We start from the raw sequence: 20778 nt of genomic DNA on the forward strand, positions 1-20778 counted from the left end.
AGTGGGTGGCTTACACGGCAACAGCCAAGAAGGTGGAGTTGCAGAAAGCCTTGAAGGACTGGGCGGTAACCCACCCCGAGAGGGAAGTGGACAATGGAGAAGAGTTGGAGCCAGAACAGGACCAGGAGAGACCTGATGGGCAACCAATACAGGGGACCCTCTTTTTTTTTTTTTATAACTGGGGGGGACCTTCTAGAACTGGCAGCAGTATATCCTCAAGGAGTCTGTCCCCAGAAGAGCTGGAGAACAGGAGGGAAGAAAGGAAGCTAAAAGTAGAGCATGCCAGGACTGTCTAGGAGCAGGCCTTAGCCCTCAGTAAATTACAAAAAGAGAAAGTCCTGGCCAGATTGGATGAAGAGCAATTTCTAGCCGGGAAGAAACTAGCCATGGAAGAAAAAAGATTACCTATGAGCAGAGCCTCAGAGAGTTGAACATTAGAGCCCTACAAATATGGTCTAACAACAATAATGGTGACAGTGCTCCTGCAGTGTCCAACGTTGAGAGTAGATGTTGAATTCCCAGACGTGGTACAGATTACCAGGTGGGGGGGTTACACTGACAAATGCTTGGCGCCTAGGAGGTGGCCTCGAAGGTACACCAGGTCCCTGAAGAGAGCTGGGGATGTATTTTATGGTGATACAAGTCCTCTGTGTGAAGGGATACCCTCCTTAGCTTAGATGTGGGGGACTAGACTAAGCACCTGCCATGACGACCGTGTTGGTTAATACTGTTTGGACTGACCACAGAGAAATACCGCCAGAGGTTCAGGGCCAACTGCAAACTGACCATCCAAAACTGGGTTGACTTCTTAAATTACTCAAGTAAGGCACTGAAAGGATAAGTGTTGGGCAATATGGTAAAAGATTATGATGAATTGTACACTTAGTGGATTGTACACTTAATCTTGAGGAAGCACCACCTCAAGACCTACTTTACCAACCTGCACCAACACCTGGTAGGCAGCAAGCTGATGGGCTGCAGGCAACCTCTGGGCCAGCACCCAAGTGTCCAAGAAGATCACTGGCGGAGACTCCCAAAAGGGGGACCAGAGACCCCCAAAAGAAAGAGGGTGGTGACAAGAAGAAGGAATCTTCTGCCAGCTCCTAAAAGCATCCCCTGGGGAAAGGGTCCAGTCTGAGTACCCAATCCAGTCCACCAAGGAAACCTTCCCTGGACAAAAGCCCGCCCCACAGAGCCCGCAGGTACTACAAATGTTATGGGTATTGACACTACAATAGAGATCTTAAGAGTGCAAAGTGAGTGCCCAACCCATGGGAGGGAAGAGTCCTGGGGTGGCGAGAGTGGTGATGGGGAGGATGGAGCCCCTGGCAACAGGGGGGGAGGTTAGTGGTGTTACCCTAGTGGGTCTGGGTGACAGTGAAATGGTTCCCAGGATCCAACCGCCTGCTAGCACACAAAGTATGGGGAGAGGGACACCGTCAATGGACAGGGGGTGGGGGCTCTGAGGGATACAGGGGCCAGCATGACTATGGTAATGAGTCAACTGGTCCCCCCAGAGCAGGTCATCCCCCAAGCCAGCCACAAGTGGTGGTGGCTGACAACAGAGAGGGTTGTTTCCTGGTGGCCCAGGTGCCATTTGAGTGGGGGGGCACTTTCAGGTCTATTGAAGGCTGCTGTGAGCCCTGCCATGCTAGTGGCTTGCCTCTTGGGTAACGACCTGGAGCAAACTATCTGGAAAGAGGTGGAGCTTCAGGCTCATGTACAGATGTTGTGACCACACAGTCCACGGCTACCTGAGAAGGAAGCCAGTAGGGGCTGTAGCCTAGAACAATGGCCCAGTCCTCTGCTAAAAGGGTGGGACAGGACGAGGACAGGGAAATCCCGCCACGGAATGTACTTACAGTGTGCCGGTTGGAAAACTGGCTGAGGCCGCCCGGGCATCTACTGAGGCGGAAGGTACTTCTCCTGTTACCCTCATCGAGCTTGCTGAATGGCAAGTGCATGTAAGCCCAACCAGGGAGGAGTTCTGTAGGGCACACAGAGAGTGCCCCACCCCCGAGATATTGTGCCTCATTCCAGGAAGGTATAGCATTGGTAACTTTTCCTGTGTGTCCAGAATTGTTTGGTGCGTCTCATGTCATCGCACAACGGATGTTGTGCCTCATTTTAGGGAGGTGCAGATTTGGTAACCTTTCGAGTGTAGCCAGGACTGTCCGGGGCAACTCAAGTCATTGCGCCCCGTCGTTGTGCCTCCTACCAGGGAGGTGCGGATTCTGTAACTATCTGTATATTAGAGTGCCTGGCTTGGCTGGCTGCCACTGTGAACAGCATGTGTCCCTGAAAGTGACCCTCCCCTCATGCTTGGCAGACCGGGGCCCACACCGGAAGACATGGTTTAGAGACCCCCTGAGTGAATTCCCCGAGTAGTGGCTAGATCTCCATTTGTCAATTATTGCCTGATCAGCCGTTTTCTGTTTGCTTCCCCTCACCTTTGCCCCCTGACCCTGAATAAGTAGAATTCTGGCCACAAGTGACCTAGTATCCAGGGGGAGAGTGCTATCATCTCAAGCTTGTGAGAGGGCGCGAGGTAGTAGAGACTGGTTGGTTGGTAGAGGAAGGTTTGGACCCAAGGGTGGTGTCTGCAAGTGCAGTGACCACTGGCCTGCCAGATATCAGAGCACCGCATTAGGGTGCTTGGAGTGAGTGTGAGCAAATCTATTTTATACTAGCCTGCCTGATATCCGTGGCACTGCGTAGCCTGTGATTGACCACAGTGCACGGTGGTGTGGTGTACACGTTTTTCGGTCTGAGAACTATCACAGTTGGCATTGGGTTTTACCTGTGCAGCCTAGGCCACAGAACTATCTAAAAGGGCTGCTGTTCTTTGTATGTACACATTGCTGCTATCTTTGTGAACCGGGGTACATCCTAGAAGCGTGTGACATTGAATTGGGGAAATCGCTAGGGTGGGTCTCGTGCTGACAGCATGTTGGCACAACATGAGGGTGCTGGGAGGCAAAGTATCATTTTTCTCATTTGTACATACTACTGTCGTTTTAACCCAGTTTGGCCTAGTACTGCTAGTGATATTTCTAAATATGATTTATGCCCAGATTTACATGATGTTCATGTTGTGTTAACTCAGGGGTGTGACATTTAATAAAATATCTACTTGTCCATGGGACAGGTTGCTTCCTAAATCTACTTGTCCTGTGAAAAAAATCAACTTGTCCCTTTGGTGCCATGTAGTGCGGCAACAAATTATGGCAGCAATCTCATTATGTAAGAGCTCTGATAATAGCCTCTCTGAATATGCCAGGGCTACTACTATAGTAGGGCTTGGATACTTGTAATTTCAATCCCTAGCATAGCTATTTCCTTATTTTGCTACCTTCCGCAAATCTACTTACTTGGGCTGGAGGAAGCAGTAAGCAATAGTTCCAGGGCTCGAATGCCTTTGAGTCTGCAAACCTACTAACTTCTATGTTTTAAGGATTTTCACCAGCTCCTCTCTCATCTTTTTCAATAATGAGAAAAATTTGAAATTTACTCCTGACAATGGCAGAAGTTGAAGTTCTTCCAGGGTTGGGAAAAAAGTGGGTGAAGGGAAAGTGAACTTGTAAACACTAAATAGATCTTCACATGAGCAAATCTACACATGCATATTTACTCCTGCTAAAATACAGTTCACAAATGTTTTCAATGAGTATAATTTCCTGGTCCCTAATTAGGTCTGGTGTTAAGAAAGACGTTTATATTAACCTTCTATTTCTCTCTCTATTGGCTGGCTTTACTGTAAGTGGTCGCATTCTGCTCTTCCACAAAGAGCATATTGACACACAAAGTAGTTTTGTTCAGTGCCAGGAACTATTGTGGCAATCAGTGGCATAACGAAACTGGAGGGGTCCCCCTTGCTAAGAACATGGAGCACCCCCCCCTAAACTCACTCAGGGTGGGTGCTGTGCTGAGGGGCCCCCAGGAGGGGGGCTTCAGGGCCTTTGTTACACCACTGGTAACAATGTGTGCTTTTTGGACCAAAACCTTTTTTTTCTTTTTGCCAGTGTTTTTTACAAAGGGGAGGGCCAGGCAGTTCCCACAACAATACAAGGGCATATTTAAAAGCCCCTAGGGCCATCTACCAACACAATAGCGTCATTTATTTGATGCTAATGTTTCTTTAGATGGCAAAAATATCCACTCCATATTTACAAAGTGGTGCAATGCATGCGTTGCATCACTTTGTAAACCCTTGCACCACATGCCTGTGCCAGGCATAACGTATGCAAGAGGTGGGGCGAAAACATGGCACAAGGAAATCTAAGAGATTTTCTTGTGACATTTTTTTTCGGCACTTTTAACGCCTCCTCAGAGCAAGCATTAAATGGGGGCATACCATTGTTTATAATGGGCCCGATGTATTCTGCAGGAGTAGCGCCAACGTTTTGGCATTACCCTGCAGAGTACATCAATAGCGTCATAAAAAATGAAGCTATTGCCCCCTACCCTACCCCATGGTGTGCTGTGTTTTACATAAAGCGCACACATGGTGGCGGTAATGGGCACAAGAAAGGTGGGTCTTAGATATGCCCCTAAGTGTTTCAAAAGCCATGTAAAAAAACACGCACTGATGAAACAAAAAGACTCAGATGTCAGATCGGTTAACTATGCCAGTGCTTGTTTATTTTCATGCTTCCCATAATCTTGTTTCAAATTGTTATACTGATTTTCCAATAGGAATATTTTTTTGGAAATGCTAGCATGCATCAACACGTTTTTCTAACTGACACTTCAAAGAAATAGCACCTAAATTTTCATAGTAGCGAAACGTTTTTGTTTCCTACTTGCATTTTTTTCTGAACATTTGATTTTGAAAGCAAAGCTTCGGCAAACATTTGCATCTAATCAGAGAGCATTCTTGGAGCATTATACATAGCCTCAAACTGTTAAACTTTTTAAAAAGTGTGTACGCTTTTTTTTTTTTTTACTGGAACCACTGCCAGTAGTGCAGTGTGACCTTAAAACGTTTATGTATGGCGCTCACCCTAATAATGAAGGCTTTTATTTAATGAACCTTAAATACAAGTTCAAACAGCATTAATATATGGACACACTTAACCTGAACTGCAGACAGTTCCCTTCTCTTTAAACTGGCAGCCAAAGGGTTTGTGCTGCAGTGGGTTGAGCCTACTTGTCCCAAGGACAAAATAAACTTGAAACCTTATTGCCCTTGACCTCAAGCAATATGTTCTGGGCGTCCCTTCTGTGGCACTTAGTGTATTTATTGTGTGTTAGAGCTGTGCCAATGCTTTACACATTTACCCTGTGATAAGCCTGACTGCTCTATGCCAAGCGAGGCAAGTCTGAACGCAGGTTATACAATGAGTGTAATCACCCACCCCTGATGGGAGTGGTCGGTTCTGCCTGGCTAGGGCCTCACCTCAACCAACCAGACCGTGCAACCTCTAATACAACTCTAGATCAAAGCCTCTTCTCTACGTCACCCTTAATTTCCACCACATTCTTACCATACTTAAACCATCGCTGTCTCACAATTTCCTGTCACCAATGTTGTCTAAAATGGAATTTATGCTTTTCCCCACAAACACAGAAACAACTTTGACCTAAACTTGACTGAGATACTCTGGGAAGTTGACCATTTTATTCAGCTCAACCCATAAGCGAGCAGAATAATTAGCTAACTTCCATCTACTCCACCTCACAAAGTCCTCCTCTAGTCTACATAAAAGCCGAGATAGTGATGGGCCGATATATCTGGGACCTCTTATGGAAGTCCAAAGTGCACAGACCCATCAACGCTTACATAAGCACGCCAGCAAGAAAAAATAAAAAAAACTGTGATGACATGAATCGTACGGCATCCTGGGCTACATTTCCCTCCCCATTTAAACTTATCCATTTCAACCCAACATTTCCTCTGGCACTCTCTCAGGGACCCTTAGATCGTTAAGGGGAAGGATGCTGTCTTATGATTTTGGACTTATTTCAGTGATGGGATAACCTTATCTTTGAAAATTGTCAACAGAATTTTGAGTTACCACATTCGGAGCGATACCACTACACACAATTAAAACACTGGGAGGCACACAGAACTGAGGCAGTGAAATCAACTTTTCAGTGTGTCAAAATGTTACCACCTGCTCAGAGCAGGCATAAAATTGACACAGGACTTTTTCCTATGGGACACTCCCCGCATTGCTGGATTTACGTCAGTTTAACGGCACAAACAGATGTGTCACAATTTCTAACGCATCTGTGAAAACGTGCGCCATGGAGCTCTGTATTGTAAATACAGCGCATCCATGACATTACTAGGGGATGTGCAGCAGGCGTAAGAAATCTGATGCATTAATGACGATGCGTCCAATTCTTGTAAATGATCCAGTGGGTATTCCACCCTGAGGTAAGGAAAGCCGCTATGAGAGACCACTCCCCAACTGAAAAATCTGTTAGACACCTGAGGGGAACAAAGGGAGCTATCTCCTTATATGCACTTTTGATAGACATCTCTACTAGGACCCAACCCCAACATACAGAATTCTTGTCTACATTACTTTTGGAGACAATTTCTGAAGATCAGTGGCGACAACTATGTTATGTTATGTTATGCAGTTTCCTATAGCGCATGGCTACCCGAAGGCCTCCCAGCGCTGATAAGGATAACTTCTAAAACACAACCACTCGCGAGAATCAGAATAGGCAGGTCTTAATCAGGCGACGAAAGGAAAATTAATGACTAGTTTGACGTATGTCCATCGGCAAAGAGTTCCACAGCTTAGCGCCCAGGAAAGCCAATGATCTTACACACCATCTAGCCTTTTTTGTTAAAGGAATCACGGCGAGGGCCGCTGAGGCGGACCTAAGATGTCTAGCAGGAATATGGAAAGAGGCAAGGGCTCATAGGAACGGGGGACCTTTACTGTGAAGGGCTGTGTGAATACAACAAAGCGCTTAAAATGTTATTGCTGCTCAACTAGGAGCCAATGCAAGGTTGAGAGAGCTGGTTTCCCGATTCACGTCTAGGTATGTTAAATAGAAGACAGGCTGCAGTGTTTTATACCACTTGTAGTTTCTTTTTCACATACTTTGGGGCACCGATATACAGGGCATTCCCATAATCCAGGTGAGAGATAATAAGTGCCTGTATTATGAGTCTCTTTGCAGTAAATGGGAGTATTTTAAATACCTTTCTAAGGAGTCGTAGTGTATCAAAGCAGGTGGAGGAAGTTTTCTTGGCTTGATGCTCCATCGTTAACCAAAGGCCGAGCCATACTCCCAGACTCTTAATGAGTTCCTTATGGGGGGCAACTCTCCTAAGGAGGGATACAAAGGAGAGATAAAATTCAACCGAGAGAGATGTCCTAAAATCATACCTTAACTCTTGTCCCCATTTAATTTGAGTTTACATTCGGACATTCATTACGATACTGCCCTTAGACAGGGAGCGAGAGCTGTCTCCAGTGACTTCTGCTCAGTCATCAAGGAGACCACCAGCTGGGTGTCATCCGCATAGGAGACGACCGAGAGCCCAAATGGCTCCACTATCCTTGCCAGTGGAGACATGTAGATATTAAATAGGGTAGAGCTGAGTGACCATCCTTGAGGCACTCCCCAACTGCTCTTAAAGCAACTGGAAAAAAATGAGCAATCTAGTACTTGAAAGGATCTTGCCTCTAGAAAAGAGGAAAGCCAACTGAAAGCTTTACCCGTAATTCCAGTCTCCTTCATTCTTTGACAAAGGATACTATGGTCCACAGTGTCAAAATGGCACTGAGATCCAGAAGAATGATCACTGAAACCAGCCCCTGATCAAGGCATTTCCTAACCTCCTCTGTGATGCCAATCAGTGCTGATTCAGTGCTATCTAGTGGTCTGAAGCCCATCTGGGATGGATGGAGAATGTTGCTGTCCTAAAAAAAGTTGGAGAGATGCTTGTTAACATGTTTTTCCAATATCTTGGAATAAATGGGCAGCATGAAGATGGGCCTATAGTTATTAAGAACTGATGCATCTAAGTGGGGTTTCTTGAGCAAAGGTTTCCCTATAGCATGCTTCCACTGAACGGGGATGCTATTATTAGACAATGGCAAATTCAACATGTCTGTCAGGATGGGGGCTATGACGGATGACCCAGGCACTAAAATTGTAGGCGGTGCTGGGTCAAGTGGGGAGCCGGATTTAAGGGTCTCCAGTAGTGTTGATACCAGTTCTGGTGAGAGCGGTGGAAACTATGAAAGCACCATTGTATAGTGTACCAACTATGGCATGATATTCCACGGTTTAACCACTCTTTGGGGATGAGGGATGCTCACTATAACGTTTTATATGATTGACATCTTTATCCCACAAAACTCAAAATAATTTTCCCCAACAAAATGGATATGTGCTGGACGGGTTGCGGGATGCTTGGTAACATCCATCATATCTGGTGGGACCTTATTAGTCTGAGATTCTAGCACAAATCAAAGCAATTTTAGGTTAGCCCGTACCTGATGCACCAGGGTATAATCTTGTGGGACAGAGACAAGTCTCTTAAATGCCAAAACTCAAGTAATCGCTCAATCATTTGGTTGTGTCTGGGAGCCGCTAAAACGGCCCTAGCTTCAGCATGGAAAAAACCTGCTGCACCCTTCATCGATCAGTGGCATGCCAGGCTGTGGCAGGCTTTGACAATGGAATGTATGGCGAACGTACTCCTGGATAATTAAAAAAAAATGTAATATACTTGGGATCCTCTGGTGTCCTTCTTGTCCAAGAGGCTTCCGTTCACAGCCTGCCCCCACATGTACTCAAGCACTTCAACTCTTCCAGGTATAACTGCCCAGGGGGATTGGGATGGGCTCGAAGATGGACAAAATTTGGAGGGGGCAGCCCCTCTGGTCTGGTCACCATCACGATCTACACAATAAACAGCTCTTTAAAATCCACTCATGACTTTTGTTAATTCTGTTTAAAGGAGTTTATAGGAGGAGACACGGAATGGTTAAGGCAGTGATGTTGTCAGAGTTACATGATGTGATGATAGTGCATTTGTTGAACTACTCACAAGATGGATGCAGCCCCATACTGAAACTGTGTAAGTTACTAGCACTTAAAAGTGTTATGCTGATATCTACCTATGTGAATTATTGACTTTGCCGGATGTTTTGTTATGAAAACTCAATAAAGAAAGTTTGACTAAAGTCGAGAAGCATTCTCTTGTACTTTCTTGCCTTAATTCTAGAGACACCATCCTGTCTGATATCCCACAATCCTCACTAGCTTTCATCAAAGCAGCACTTTACTCAACCACTCATCTCTGGTCTTCATCATGTACATTGTTAGAAAGTGGGTCGTTGGTTGGCAGTCAGGTTACCCCCCTGTCCAAGCAAGGACCCTCATTCTGGTCAGGGTAAAGAAGAATCACCCTTAGTTAACCCCTGCTCACCCCTTGGTAGCTTGGCAGAAGCAGAAAGGCTTAACTTCAGAGTCTAGGTATAAAGTATTTGTACCAACACACACAGTACCTCAGTGAAAACACTACAAAATAACACAACATAGATTTAGAAAAATAGGTAGTATTTATCTAAACAAAACAAGACCAGAACAACAAAAATCCAACATACACAAGTCAAGTTATTAATTTTAAAAGCAAGCAAGTCTTGAATCCTTTAGTAAACAGTAAAAACACTGTTAGTGTTGAAAAGTACCTGGGTAGCGTCAAAATAACACACACGGGCAAGTGTTCATCCAAAAAGGTAAGCGGTGCTTCGATTTCTTACCCACAAGCAAGATCGTGCGTCCTTCTCCGGTCGGCGTGCGTCAGTTTTCCTCTCTGCAGGGGAGTGATGCGTTAATCCAGGCAGCATTCAGGTCCGTGCAGGCGTTGCATCGTTTTTCCGCACCCTGCAAGGTTTGTGTTGAAAATCCGGCCACACAGCATTCGAAAAACCACATAGTGTGGGTTGCGACTTATCAGCCTCTGTCAGCGGTGTGCGTTGTTTCTCCAGCTGCGTGTGTGGATCTTCCAGCCGCGCTGCAAGCGGAGCATCAATTTCAGCCACGAAGCCGGAGAACCGTTGTTTCTCAGCTGCACTCAGGAGGTTGAACTGGATAGGGCACCACTTAGCAGGGCAGGCGTCTGAGAGTCCAGGTGCTGGCAGGAGAAGTCTTTTATGGCCCTGAGACTTCAACAACAGAAGGCAAGCTCAGGACAAGCCCTTAGAGATTTCTTCACAAGCAGGAATGCACAACAAAGTCCAGTCTTTGTCCCCTTTCAGCAGGCAGAAGCAGCAACTTCAGGATAGCTCCACAAAGCACAGTCACAGGCAGGGCAGCACTTCTCCTCTGCTCTCCAACTTTTCTCCAAGCAGAGGTTCCTCTTGATTTCCAGAAGTGATCTAAAGTCTGTGGTTTTGGGTGCCCTTCTTATACCCATTTTGGCCTTTGAAGTAGGCTTACTTCAAAGGAAAGTCTCTCTGGTTTGTGAAATCCTGCCTTGCCCAGGCCAGGCCCAGACAAACACCAGGGGGTTGGAGACTGCATTGTGTAAGGGCAGGCACAGCCCTTTCAGGCGTGAGTGACCACTCCTCCCTCCTAGCACAGATGGCTCATCAGGATATGTAGGCTACACCTCAGCTTCCTTTGTGTCACTGTCTAGACAGAGGTGCAAAGAGCCCAACTGTCAAACTGACCCAGACAGGGAATTCACAAACAGGCAGAGTCACAGAATGGTTTAAGCAAGAAAATGCTCACTTTCTAAAAGTGTCATTTTCAAACACACAGGGGGTCATTCTGACCCTGGCGGTCATTGACCGCCAGGGCCAACGACCACGGAAGCACCGCCAACAGGCTGGCGGTGCTTCCTGGCCAATTCTGACCGCGGCGGTAAAGCCGCGGTCAGAAAAGGGGAACCAGCGGTTTCCCGCTGGTTTTCCCCTGGCCAAAGGAATCCTCCATGGCGGCGCTTCAAGCAGCGCCGCCATGGGGATTCCGACCCCCTTCCCGCCAGCCTGTTTCTGGCGGTTTTCACCGCCAGAACCAGGCTGGTGGGAACGGGTGTCGTGGGGCCCCTGGGGGCCCCTGCACTGCCCATGCCACTGGCATGGGCAGTGCAGGGGCCCCGGCGCTGCAAGCAGCGCCGCCATGGGGATTCTGACCCCCTTCCCGCCAGCCTGTTTCTGGCGGTTTTCACCGCCAGAACCAGGCTGGTGGGAACGGGTGTCATGGGGCCCCTGGGGGCCCCTGCACTGGCCATGCCACTGGCATGGGCAGTGCAGGGGCCCCCTAACAGGACCCCATTAAGATTTTCAGTGTCTGCTTGGCAGACACTGAAAATCGCGACGGGTGCAACTGCACCCGTCGCACCCCAGCAAATCCGCCGGCTCCATTTGGAGCCGGCTTCATCTTTGCTGGGGCTTTCCCGCTGGGCCGGCGGGCGATCTTTTGAAGATCGCCCGCTGGCCCAGCGGGAAAGTTAGAATGCTCCCCGCGGTCATTTGACCGCGGGGTGGTGTTTGGGCGGTTTCCGCCCGGCGGGCGGTGCCCGCCGCCCGCCAGGGTCGGAATGACCCCCACAATCTTAAAATCATCTTTACTAAAAGATGTATTTTTAAATTGTGAGCTCAGAGACCCCAAACTCCACATGTCTATCCGCTCCCAAAGGGAATCTGCGCTGTATTCATATTTAAAGGCAGCCCCCTTGTTAACCTATGAGAGGGATAGGCCTTGCAACAGTGAAAACCGAATTCCAGTATTTCACTGTTAGGACATACAAAACACATTAGTATATGTCCTGCCTTAAACATACACGGCACCCTGCCAATGGGGCTACCTAAGGCCTACCTTAGGTGTGTTTTACATGTAAGAAAAGGGAAGGTTTAGGCCTGGCAAGTGGGTACACTTGCCAAGTCGAGTTGGCAGTTTAAAACTGCACACACAGACACTGCAGTGGCAGGTCTGAGACATGATTACAGGGCTACTCATGTGGGTGGCACAAGCAGTGCTACAGACCCACTAGTAGCATTTGATTCACAGGCCCTGGGCACCTCTAGTGCACCGTACTAAGGACTTACTAGTAAATCAAATATGCAAATCATGGATAAACCAATCAACAATACAATTTATACAGAGAGCATATGCACTTTAGCTCTGGTTAGCAGTGGTAAAGTGCTCAGAGTTCTAAAGCCAACGGAAACAGGTCAGAAAATATAGGAGGCAGGAGGCAAAAAGATTGGGGATGACACTGCATAAGGGAAAAAGTCCAACATACATCTATTACTATCACATCCATTTTCAATGAATTGCCTTGACTTCCTACCCCTGCAAGGATCAAATTCAAAATTGGATGTCTTGACTACAAAGGCTTCCATCCAAATTTGTTCCCATACTAGCTGAACTTCCTTTCCTGAACTGTTTTGATTGTTTCAATGCCACAAAACAATGTAAACATTATAGTCAAGTAAGGATTCAATGGTACGTGTGAAAGACACCCCCATGGTAATCCTTGTACCTACAAAGCTTAACAATTATTCTGTAACTCCCTCCCAGAAGTTTTTTCTTCCTTTTCCACCTGTGAGGGGGTTCTAGGTGGAGACATCACTGATTGATGAATTGCATAGTTCTTAACTGAGTCCAAATTAAGTTCCCCAATTCCCCCACAACTTGTTGAATTTGAGTATCCGTGTTAGACTGGACAGCTTTAGGGTGGTCACCCCTAACTTTTTGCCTGCATCCCTCCACTTTTAAGATACTGTTTTTGCTGGTTTTCAGACTCTGAGCACTTTACCACTGCTAACCAGTGCTAAAGTGCATATGCTCTCTCCCTTTAAACATGGTAACATTGGATCACACTCAACTGGGCTATTTAATTTACTTATAAGTCCCTAGTAGAGTGCACTATATGTGCCCAGGGCCTCTAGATTAAAAGCTACTAGTGGGCCTGCTGCACTGATTGTGCTTAAGTAGCCCCTTAACCGTGTCTCAGGCCTGCCATTGCAAGGCCTGTGTGTGCAGTTTCACTGCCAATTCAACTTGGCATTTAAAAGTACTTGCCAAGCCTAAAACTCCGCTTTTCCTACATATAAGTCACCCCTAAGAGGTGCCCTAGATAACCCCCCTAGGGCAGGGTGCTGTGTAGGTAAAAGCAGGACATGTACCTGTGTAGTTTACATGTCCTGGTAGTGTAAAATTCCTAAATTCGTTTTTATACTACTGTGAGGCTTGCTCCCTTCATAGGCTAACATTGGGGCTGCCTTCATACATTGGTTGAGTGGTAGCTGCTGATCTGAAAGGAGTAGTAAGGTCCGGTTTAGTATGGCCAGAATGGTAATACAAAATCCTGCTGACTGGTAAAGTTGGATTTAATATTACCATTTTAGAAGTGACACTTTGAGAAAGTGAGCATTTCTCTGCACTTAAATCTTTCTGTGCCTTACAATCCATACCTGGCTGGGTTTAGTTGACACCTCCTTGTGCATTTACTCAGACACCCGCCAAACACAGGATACTCAGCCTCACTTGCATACATCTGCATTTTGAATGGGTCTTCCTGGGCTGGGAGGGTGAAGGGCCTGCTCTCACACAAAGGACTGCCATACCTCCTACTGGGACACTGGCAGACAGGATTCAACTGAAAGGCGACCTGGTGCACTTCTTAGCCACTCTTTGAAGTCCCCCCCACTTCAAAGGCACATTTGGGTATAAAAGCAGGGCCTCTGCCCTACCAACTCAGACACTTCCTGGAAAAGATACCTGAACCAGAACCTATACCCTGACAAGAAGAACTGCCTGGCTGCCCAAAGAACTCACCTGATTGCTTTCTGAAGAGGACTGCTGCCTTGCTGTTGCCCTGCTGTCTTGCTGCTCTCTTGTTGTGCTGTAGAAGTGCTCTCCAAGGGCTTGGATAGGGCTTGCCTCCTGTTCCCTGAAGTCTCAGGACCAAAAAGACTTCTCTCCTGCAGCTGAAATCCCCGTGCGGCAAAAAGTCGACGCACCTCCTGCCAAGAACGACGCACAGACTGCTTGCGGTGAAAAATTCACAGCACGCCGAGACTGGAACGATGCAGCCCCAACTTTGCGACAGAAGATCGACGCAGCGCCAGCGACGTGACCGGAACTTCAACGCACAGCCCTACTGGATCGACGCAAGCCGACTCAGAACGACGCGCCCGACTTCCTGAGAGGAATCGATGCAGTGCCTGCCATGCAGAAGAAAATTCCACGCATCACCAACCGGAATCGACGCAGCCCCTGTGACTTCGCACCGCAAGACCAGGATTCCACGCATCGTCCCCTGGGCGTCAGAAAACCCCGCACCCGAAGAGGATCCGAGTCCGCGTGCTGGAAATCAATGCAACGTCTTCCTCGCGTGAAAAATGACGACGCAAGTCTGTGTGCGAAGGGGCGAAACCAACACACACACATCGTTTTCCACGCACCTCCTCCTCCGCGGCCCCTTGCGAGGGTTTTTGAACGCATACCAGGTACTTTGCACTGCAAGAGACACCTGTTGTTTCTAGGAGAACTTAAGACACTTTTAATTTCTTTTACAGTAATATTTCAATTCTAAGACACCTTATATCATTTTCAGTGATATCCCTACATTTGCTTATTTCTTCTTTAATCATTTTGACCTGCATTTATCCAGATAAATAGTATATATTTTTCTAAACACTTTGTGGTGTATTTTAGTGGTGCTATATTGTGTTATTGTATGATTTATTGCACAAATACTTTACAGGTTGCCTTCTAAGTTAAGCCTGGCTGCTCAGTGCCAAGCTACCAGAGGGTGGGCACAGGATAATTTGGATTGTGTGTGACTTACCCTGATTAGAGTGAGGGTCCTTGCTGGGACAGGGGGTAACCTGAGGCCAACCAAAGACCCCTTTCTAACAATCCCCTTCTATCATATACCACCCTTTCCACCTCCACATACCTGTTCAATCCATTCTGCCACATGGCTTTTGTTTGTATTTGAGTCGGTCTACACAGTTTGGCCATTTCCGTTTTTGTGACAATAAAACTCAGCATACAAAACAACAATTGCATTCTAGGAATATCAACATCATATCCAGTAATCCCGTCAGTCTGGAGGTTGCATGTTAGTTGAAGATACTTAAATTGGCTGTAATGCCTCAAATGTTTTTACCTCGTCTCTTTCCAATATGACCTCCAGGGATTTTATCCCAATATATTCCAATGTATTACCATTGTTTAAAAGTGGTGAGCTGCAAACTTATTTTTGTGTGGTCCCCTTCCATTTTGGTGTAGCCATTGTGATCTTCCCTTGCCAACCTAGGGATTTAGCATACATGCCAACATTTTAGGAGAGCAAAGTGGAGAATTAAAAAAATAATAATAATCAGGAGACAGTAGTTCCCCCATTGGCCTTCTATTGATGTAGAGGCAGTTTCAGGAGGGAGACAGCAAAAATGAATCAATTTTTGCTTTGAAAATCGGAAGTCTTCCACCTCAATCGAGTCCATTGGCATGTATGGCTATAGTGGCATCATCCCACGCTCTCAGAGTCACTTGTGTTGGCACAGAGAAGTGTTTCCTGTCTTTCTTTCCATAAATATAGTATGTGTAAGTGGTTGGTGCCATCTCTTTTCTTTCTGGTCTGATTGCTGGCTTCCTATGCATGGAAAGCCCTTAGTGGAGGCCCCAGTCAACTAGCCCTCCCCCTTCCAATTCCCCATCTAATTGAGGTTGGATTTATCACAGTTGATGTGTTATCCTGAATACGTTTTCAAGTTTCCGAAGACTGACAGAAGTTTCGGGATCAACATCACTGGGTTAGTAAAATAGATTAATACATCAGCCACGTAAAGCAATATTTTTTCCAGTTCATTTGTCCCCTCAGGGAATCATGTTATGACATACCCAGCATGCCAACAGTTCCAGATACACTGCAAATAACAGCGGAGAAAGCGGAAACCCTTGCCTCGTACCTCTCCCCAGTTCAAACTTGTCAGACAGCACACCACTTTGATGTACACAGAGAAGCAGGGAGAGAATCAAAACAGATCAGAGAGCTTGGAAAGTGAGATCTCAAGAAGACCTCCGGGAGTCATAGAGTATTTGCAAGAGATTTGGTATATAGCTTACACACGGGCTTGTGGCGCTCCTTCCTGCCATAAAGGTGGGTGGATAACACAGTAAAAAAAGGCACTATCCAATCACGTCCAAGCTGTTTATCCCCACCTCAATCATTCTGAAGGTAGCTTACCAGCTGAAGACCTACCTTGTGTTTATTAGAGTTGTTGCAGGACAGGAGATTATATTCAGGAATTATATCTCAGTGATGGAATCAGTGATTATAATGAAACCCCAAAATAAAGCAACCCTGCCTGAAAAAGTCAAGCTGAGGAATCTCCACTTTGGGGATATAGGACAAATAACATTTACCAGGAATATATACTGAAATAGAAGATTAGGAAAAGAGGAAAAGGCAAAGGAATGAAGAATGAAAAAGTTAGGAAAGAAACAAAGGTAAGTATGAAGTTACAAGGTGTCTTGTGTAGCAGGGCCACCCATTTTCAAAATTTGGGACCAAATCCAAATTGTCTCAGAATCAAGTTTAAGTACCTCCAGTCAATGGAGTCAAAGCCCCTTTCAGCATCCAATGACAATATGGCCCTGGGCTCTCGCTCATCTTTATGTTTATCTAACCAGATGTGTAGCTGGCGTAGCTGAACTTCTTAACATCTTAGGAGGCCAAAGTGTCCTGAAGAGTAGCTCCTTAATATTCCTCTAAACACCTACATTTCAAACATCTCACATGCACAATCAATCCTTCTCTGGCACAGTGTCAGAACTCCTTTCAGACGGCCAGGTGGCATGCAGGGGATACTGGTCCCAACTGTGGTAGTTAAGGCCTTTTATCTCTGATGTCCCAGCCCTGACCCAGTATGAATCCTGAGCAACTGGGCTAATTACCCCTTTTGCCCTTGACTCTCAGTGGTAGTAGCTGTGGACTAGCAGTCAAAGGCTCCCTCCGGGGGGAAGTGTAGATACAGGTAAGTGAACTCAGCTCACAACTCAAAGTGCACAAAGTACAAACAATAAAACAGTGTTCAGTCAAATACTTTTATAAACTCTACACAGGCAAAGGAGTAACGATATTCAGAAGCAACAAAACACTTCCCTTGAGGCCGTGGCTCTAGTAATTGTCAGGCAAATCCCTGTCCCATCCTTTTCCTTGTGCCATGTTGAGGGTTATTCCCCATTCACTGTTGGCTGCATCTGGGGAATTCTTACTAGTAGGCCATATTCAAGAGTCCTGTTTGACTCCTTAGTTATTAGTCAAAAGCGTCTATGGTGCCGCAACACAGTTATCAGTGAGTTCCCCGGGGTCTAACAGGCCCCTTTCCAGTCTTACGCGCTCTAGGGGTATGAAAGGTGTCAGCAGTGCAGTGAGTACCCTCTCCACAGGAGCTACAGAGTCCAGATCCTGTTCGGTGAAGGCAGGCTGCACACAGTTCATGTGGCAGCACCCAGCAGGTGCAGGCTCTCTCCTCCAAGCAGCGCTAGTGGTTTGTTCCAGGGATCAGAGCTGCTCCCACTCAGCAAACAGAAGGGAGGTTGCTGCTTCCCACAGGGCACTCCTTACACGGCTGAGATCACAGTGACTCTCTCCTGGCATATGGGGGTCCCCAGACCATTGCTGCACACAGGAATTGACCCAATTGGTGCACAGTCTTTCTCCCTAAACTTCTCTCAGGGAATCCTCTCAGTAGGGCTCTCACTGGACCTCGCTCCCCACAGCCCTCTCCCTTTCCTCACAGGCACACTAGTCTTGGTAAACAGGCTTCAGCTCCAGGGCAGGTGAACTTGGTTTTCCTTGGGTGATGTCTCCTCAGTCAGCAGGGAGACTAGCAGGCCTTGGCCCTTAGTCCTGGTCACAGGCGGAAGTCTTGCAGAACTTCCCCTTCTCACACAGCTGGTCTGGCTGCTTGGCAGATGGCAAAGTTTGGTGTCTTAATCTCCCCTTATAGTCCTTTTCCAGACACCAAAATGTGATCTGGGGTCTGAATCTTTCAAGTTTTATGCCAGGGTTCTTCTTTTTTTTTAAAGTTTTCACTTCTCTTTTTCTTCTTTTCCCTTGAAAGGATTCTTTGCTACAGCAGGTAAGACTCCAAAGCTGATGGACCCACAACACAACTTATGGGAGTGACTAGAGTTTACACCTGATGTCAGCGACAGCGAAGTGTGCTTCAAAAAGCTCTCAGTCCTACTCTTTATGATTCCTTTATCAGCCTCAACTCTTTCCTGAGATGTATCCAGGCCCTCCCTTGTGATCTATCACTGAATCAAAGAGCAACATTTTGAAGTGTAAAGGGAGAGTCTCTTACTCCAGTGCGTCCCACCAAGCTCACAAGGATGCAGCAATACACAAATCTGTGGGAATTCCTCTTCTCCTCATGTCTTCACCAGGCAGGCCTGGGCTTCCCAAAATGGAACACAGGGACCTCCATATAATGTACAAATGCAGGCACACTTACTCAATGTACATTCATAGTGCACTTACTGTACAGCACTGTTACCTCCATGCATTGTACCATTACAAGTACACATTCGGTCTGTGCGCACTGTTCAGCAGTGAGCTTTTCTATACTGTACCAAGTTGTGCTAATTGCAAACACACATTCTGCATGCCCACACACTCACCATGTGCTCTGCACAACCCTTCATCGTTCAAGTATTGTACTTCATGGAAGCGCACATACACCAAGCACACGTCTTCACCTTGCATGCAGTGCACAGCACTACATCTCTCATGTAATGTATTCCTCACAGGCATACATACACCCAACACATACCCCATCCTCACATGCACTGCACAGTACTGCTATATCTGTGTACTCTTTCCAGGCACACGTATATCCAGCGCAGAGTCACTACGCCTTCGCTGTGCAGCACTCTAAATCTACCTGAAGTAGGCCTAGGGTAAGTTAAGCATGCAGCAGCGGAACTTTTAACAAAGTAAGTGAGGCTGTAGGTCTCACTCCAGTGACATATGGTGAAAAGGACCTGTTCCCTACACAGTATGATGCCACTACCACGCTTGCGCTGCGTACCTCCTGGTGAAGGCAGTAGCCTTCCACCACTATGAGCATGGCGCTTTGGGTATCCTCCTGGTCCAACAAGCTCGTAGTCCGTGAGGCAGGCCTTTGTCTTGGCACCATGATCCCTGTTTACCTGTGACAAAAGAATCTGCATTTGTGGCCAACACGAAAGTACAGTTGGGCACTTAGGGCCGGGGTACATGTCTTCAACCATGCAGAGGACTTCTCCATCCCAGCAAGCAGCACCTGTATGGAACTAGCTCCCTGCAGATCCAAGAGCAGCATAATCCTTCTTCACATTTATGGAATTACTGAAAACACCTCTTCCATCTACACCTGAATGAGTCATCTGAATGAGCTAATCTGCAATTATTCTAAATATCTTAACATCTTAACTAAAATGGTAACCTGGGTGATAGCGCGCTCTTCTAAACTGCATAGCATAACATAACGTAACACAAAACCAAGTTGTTATAATCTCATACCGTCAGCTGTTCCTACTGCATTAGTGTAACAGATTATACTAGGTTTGGTGCCGAACCAATCTGAACAATTCTGCAGTGACTATTGGCATATTAGCAATACACTTTAGCAAATTCTAGAAATATGTAAAGTGCATTAATGCTGTGTCGTGAAGGAGTGATATAAAGATGCAGAACTATAAATATATATATATTTCACATAAAGAGCCAGGAGACATTGGCAATATGTCACAGGTGTTGGAAATTGATATTTCTAAAGTGAGTTGGGGCAAACAGTAGCTTTGGATTTGATCAAAGCATAAGGCCAGTGGATACAAGGCAAGCTCAGCCTCTTCGATAGCGGCACAGTTACCCAGTAGTGAACAAGTACCTGTACTGTCTTTGGCTTTCCTTCTTCTTGCCTGGACCCCTGAAATTGGGTGACCTTGGTCATTTCGCAAGGAGTGCTTGTCTTTGTAATCCGCCCTTATTCGTTCTTTGATAAATCCAGTATCAAGGTTCCAGATGACAAAATGGTCTCTAAAAAGGCAATTACAACGTATTATTTTCCTACAAACAATTAACAAAAGTACATTGCATTCTTGCAAAACACATAATTCACGCAATTCAGCTGTACAAAAGATTAAAGTAACTTAATCTTCAATGAACATAAAGAGCTAGTGTTTGCTTTACTGACAGTCCCTCCTTCTTTATAATAATTTAGCTATAACTCAGACTAGAACATAAAACGTACGGTCACTCGCCTTATTATATTCCATGTTAACAACTGGATGTGGGTGCGGCGCACACTTTTTTCCTAATTTACAGAGGTGCGGTACATTAGACTCCTTTGATTTAAGCTGGACACCTCACCAGGTAGGAAGCCTCACTGTTGGACCCTTTAACACTTTTACCTCACCTGACCAGTGAGAGCTAAAACGGAAAGAAACAGTGTTTAAACTATAAACTTTCACACTGCTGAATTTGCTGTAGGTCTGTCAAACTGATCTAAACTGGTAAGCGTTGTCCAAAAACATGTCACTTTTTGAACTAACGTGGAATTTGTCATAGGAAACTCTCTCCATGCATAAGTCGGAACCTGCAGAACGGAAATCCACTAAAATGAATGGCACAGTGGCCTTTCTGTCTTTCGCTGCCCTTTCTTGGGTTGGTGAAATTTCAAACTTGGGAAATGTAAGTAAAAATATTAGCGTCCAGTGGACATATTTCAGTGTTGTGTATATTCGTAATTGTTCGGTCACAAGAAAAAAATAATGCATCCCAAAGTTCAG

At 46.2% G+C, this 20778-nt stretch overlaps 1 protein-coding gene across 2 annotated transcripts in view; it reads right to left on the bottom strand.

The window, feature by feature from the left end:
* LOC138245589 (uncharacterized) overlaps positions 1–20778 on the bottom strand; it is a 1324589-nt gene that overhangs the window by 829783 nt on the left and 474028 nt on the right. For both annotated transcript variants that reach the window (XM_069199313.1, XM_069199321.1), the window contains one exon: positions 19878–20026. In XM_069199313.1, the coding sequence (XP_069055414.1) occupies positions 19878–20026 (149 nt within the window). The remainder of the gene's footprint in view (positions 1–19877; positions 20027–20778) is intronic.

Source organism: Pleurodeles waltl, chromosome 1_2 (genome assembly GCF_031143425.1).
Source record: "Pleurodeles waltl isolate 20211129_DDA chromosome 1_2, aPleWal1.hap1.20221129, whole genome shotgun sequence".
Classification (NCBI taxonomy): domain Eukaryota; kingdom Metazoa; phylum Chordata; class Amphibia; order Caudata; family Salamandridae; genus Pleurodeles; species Pleurodeles waltl.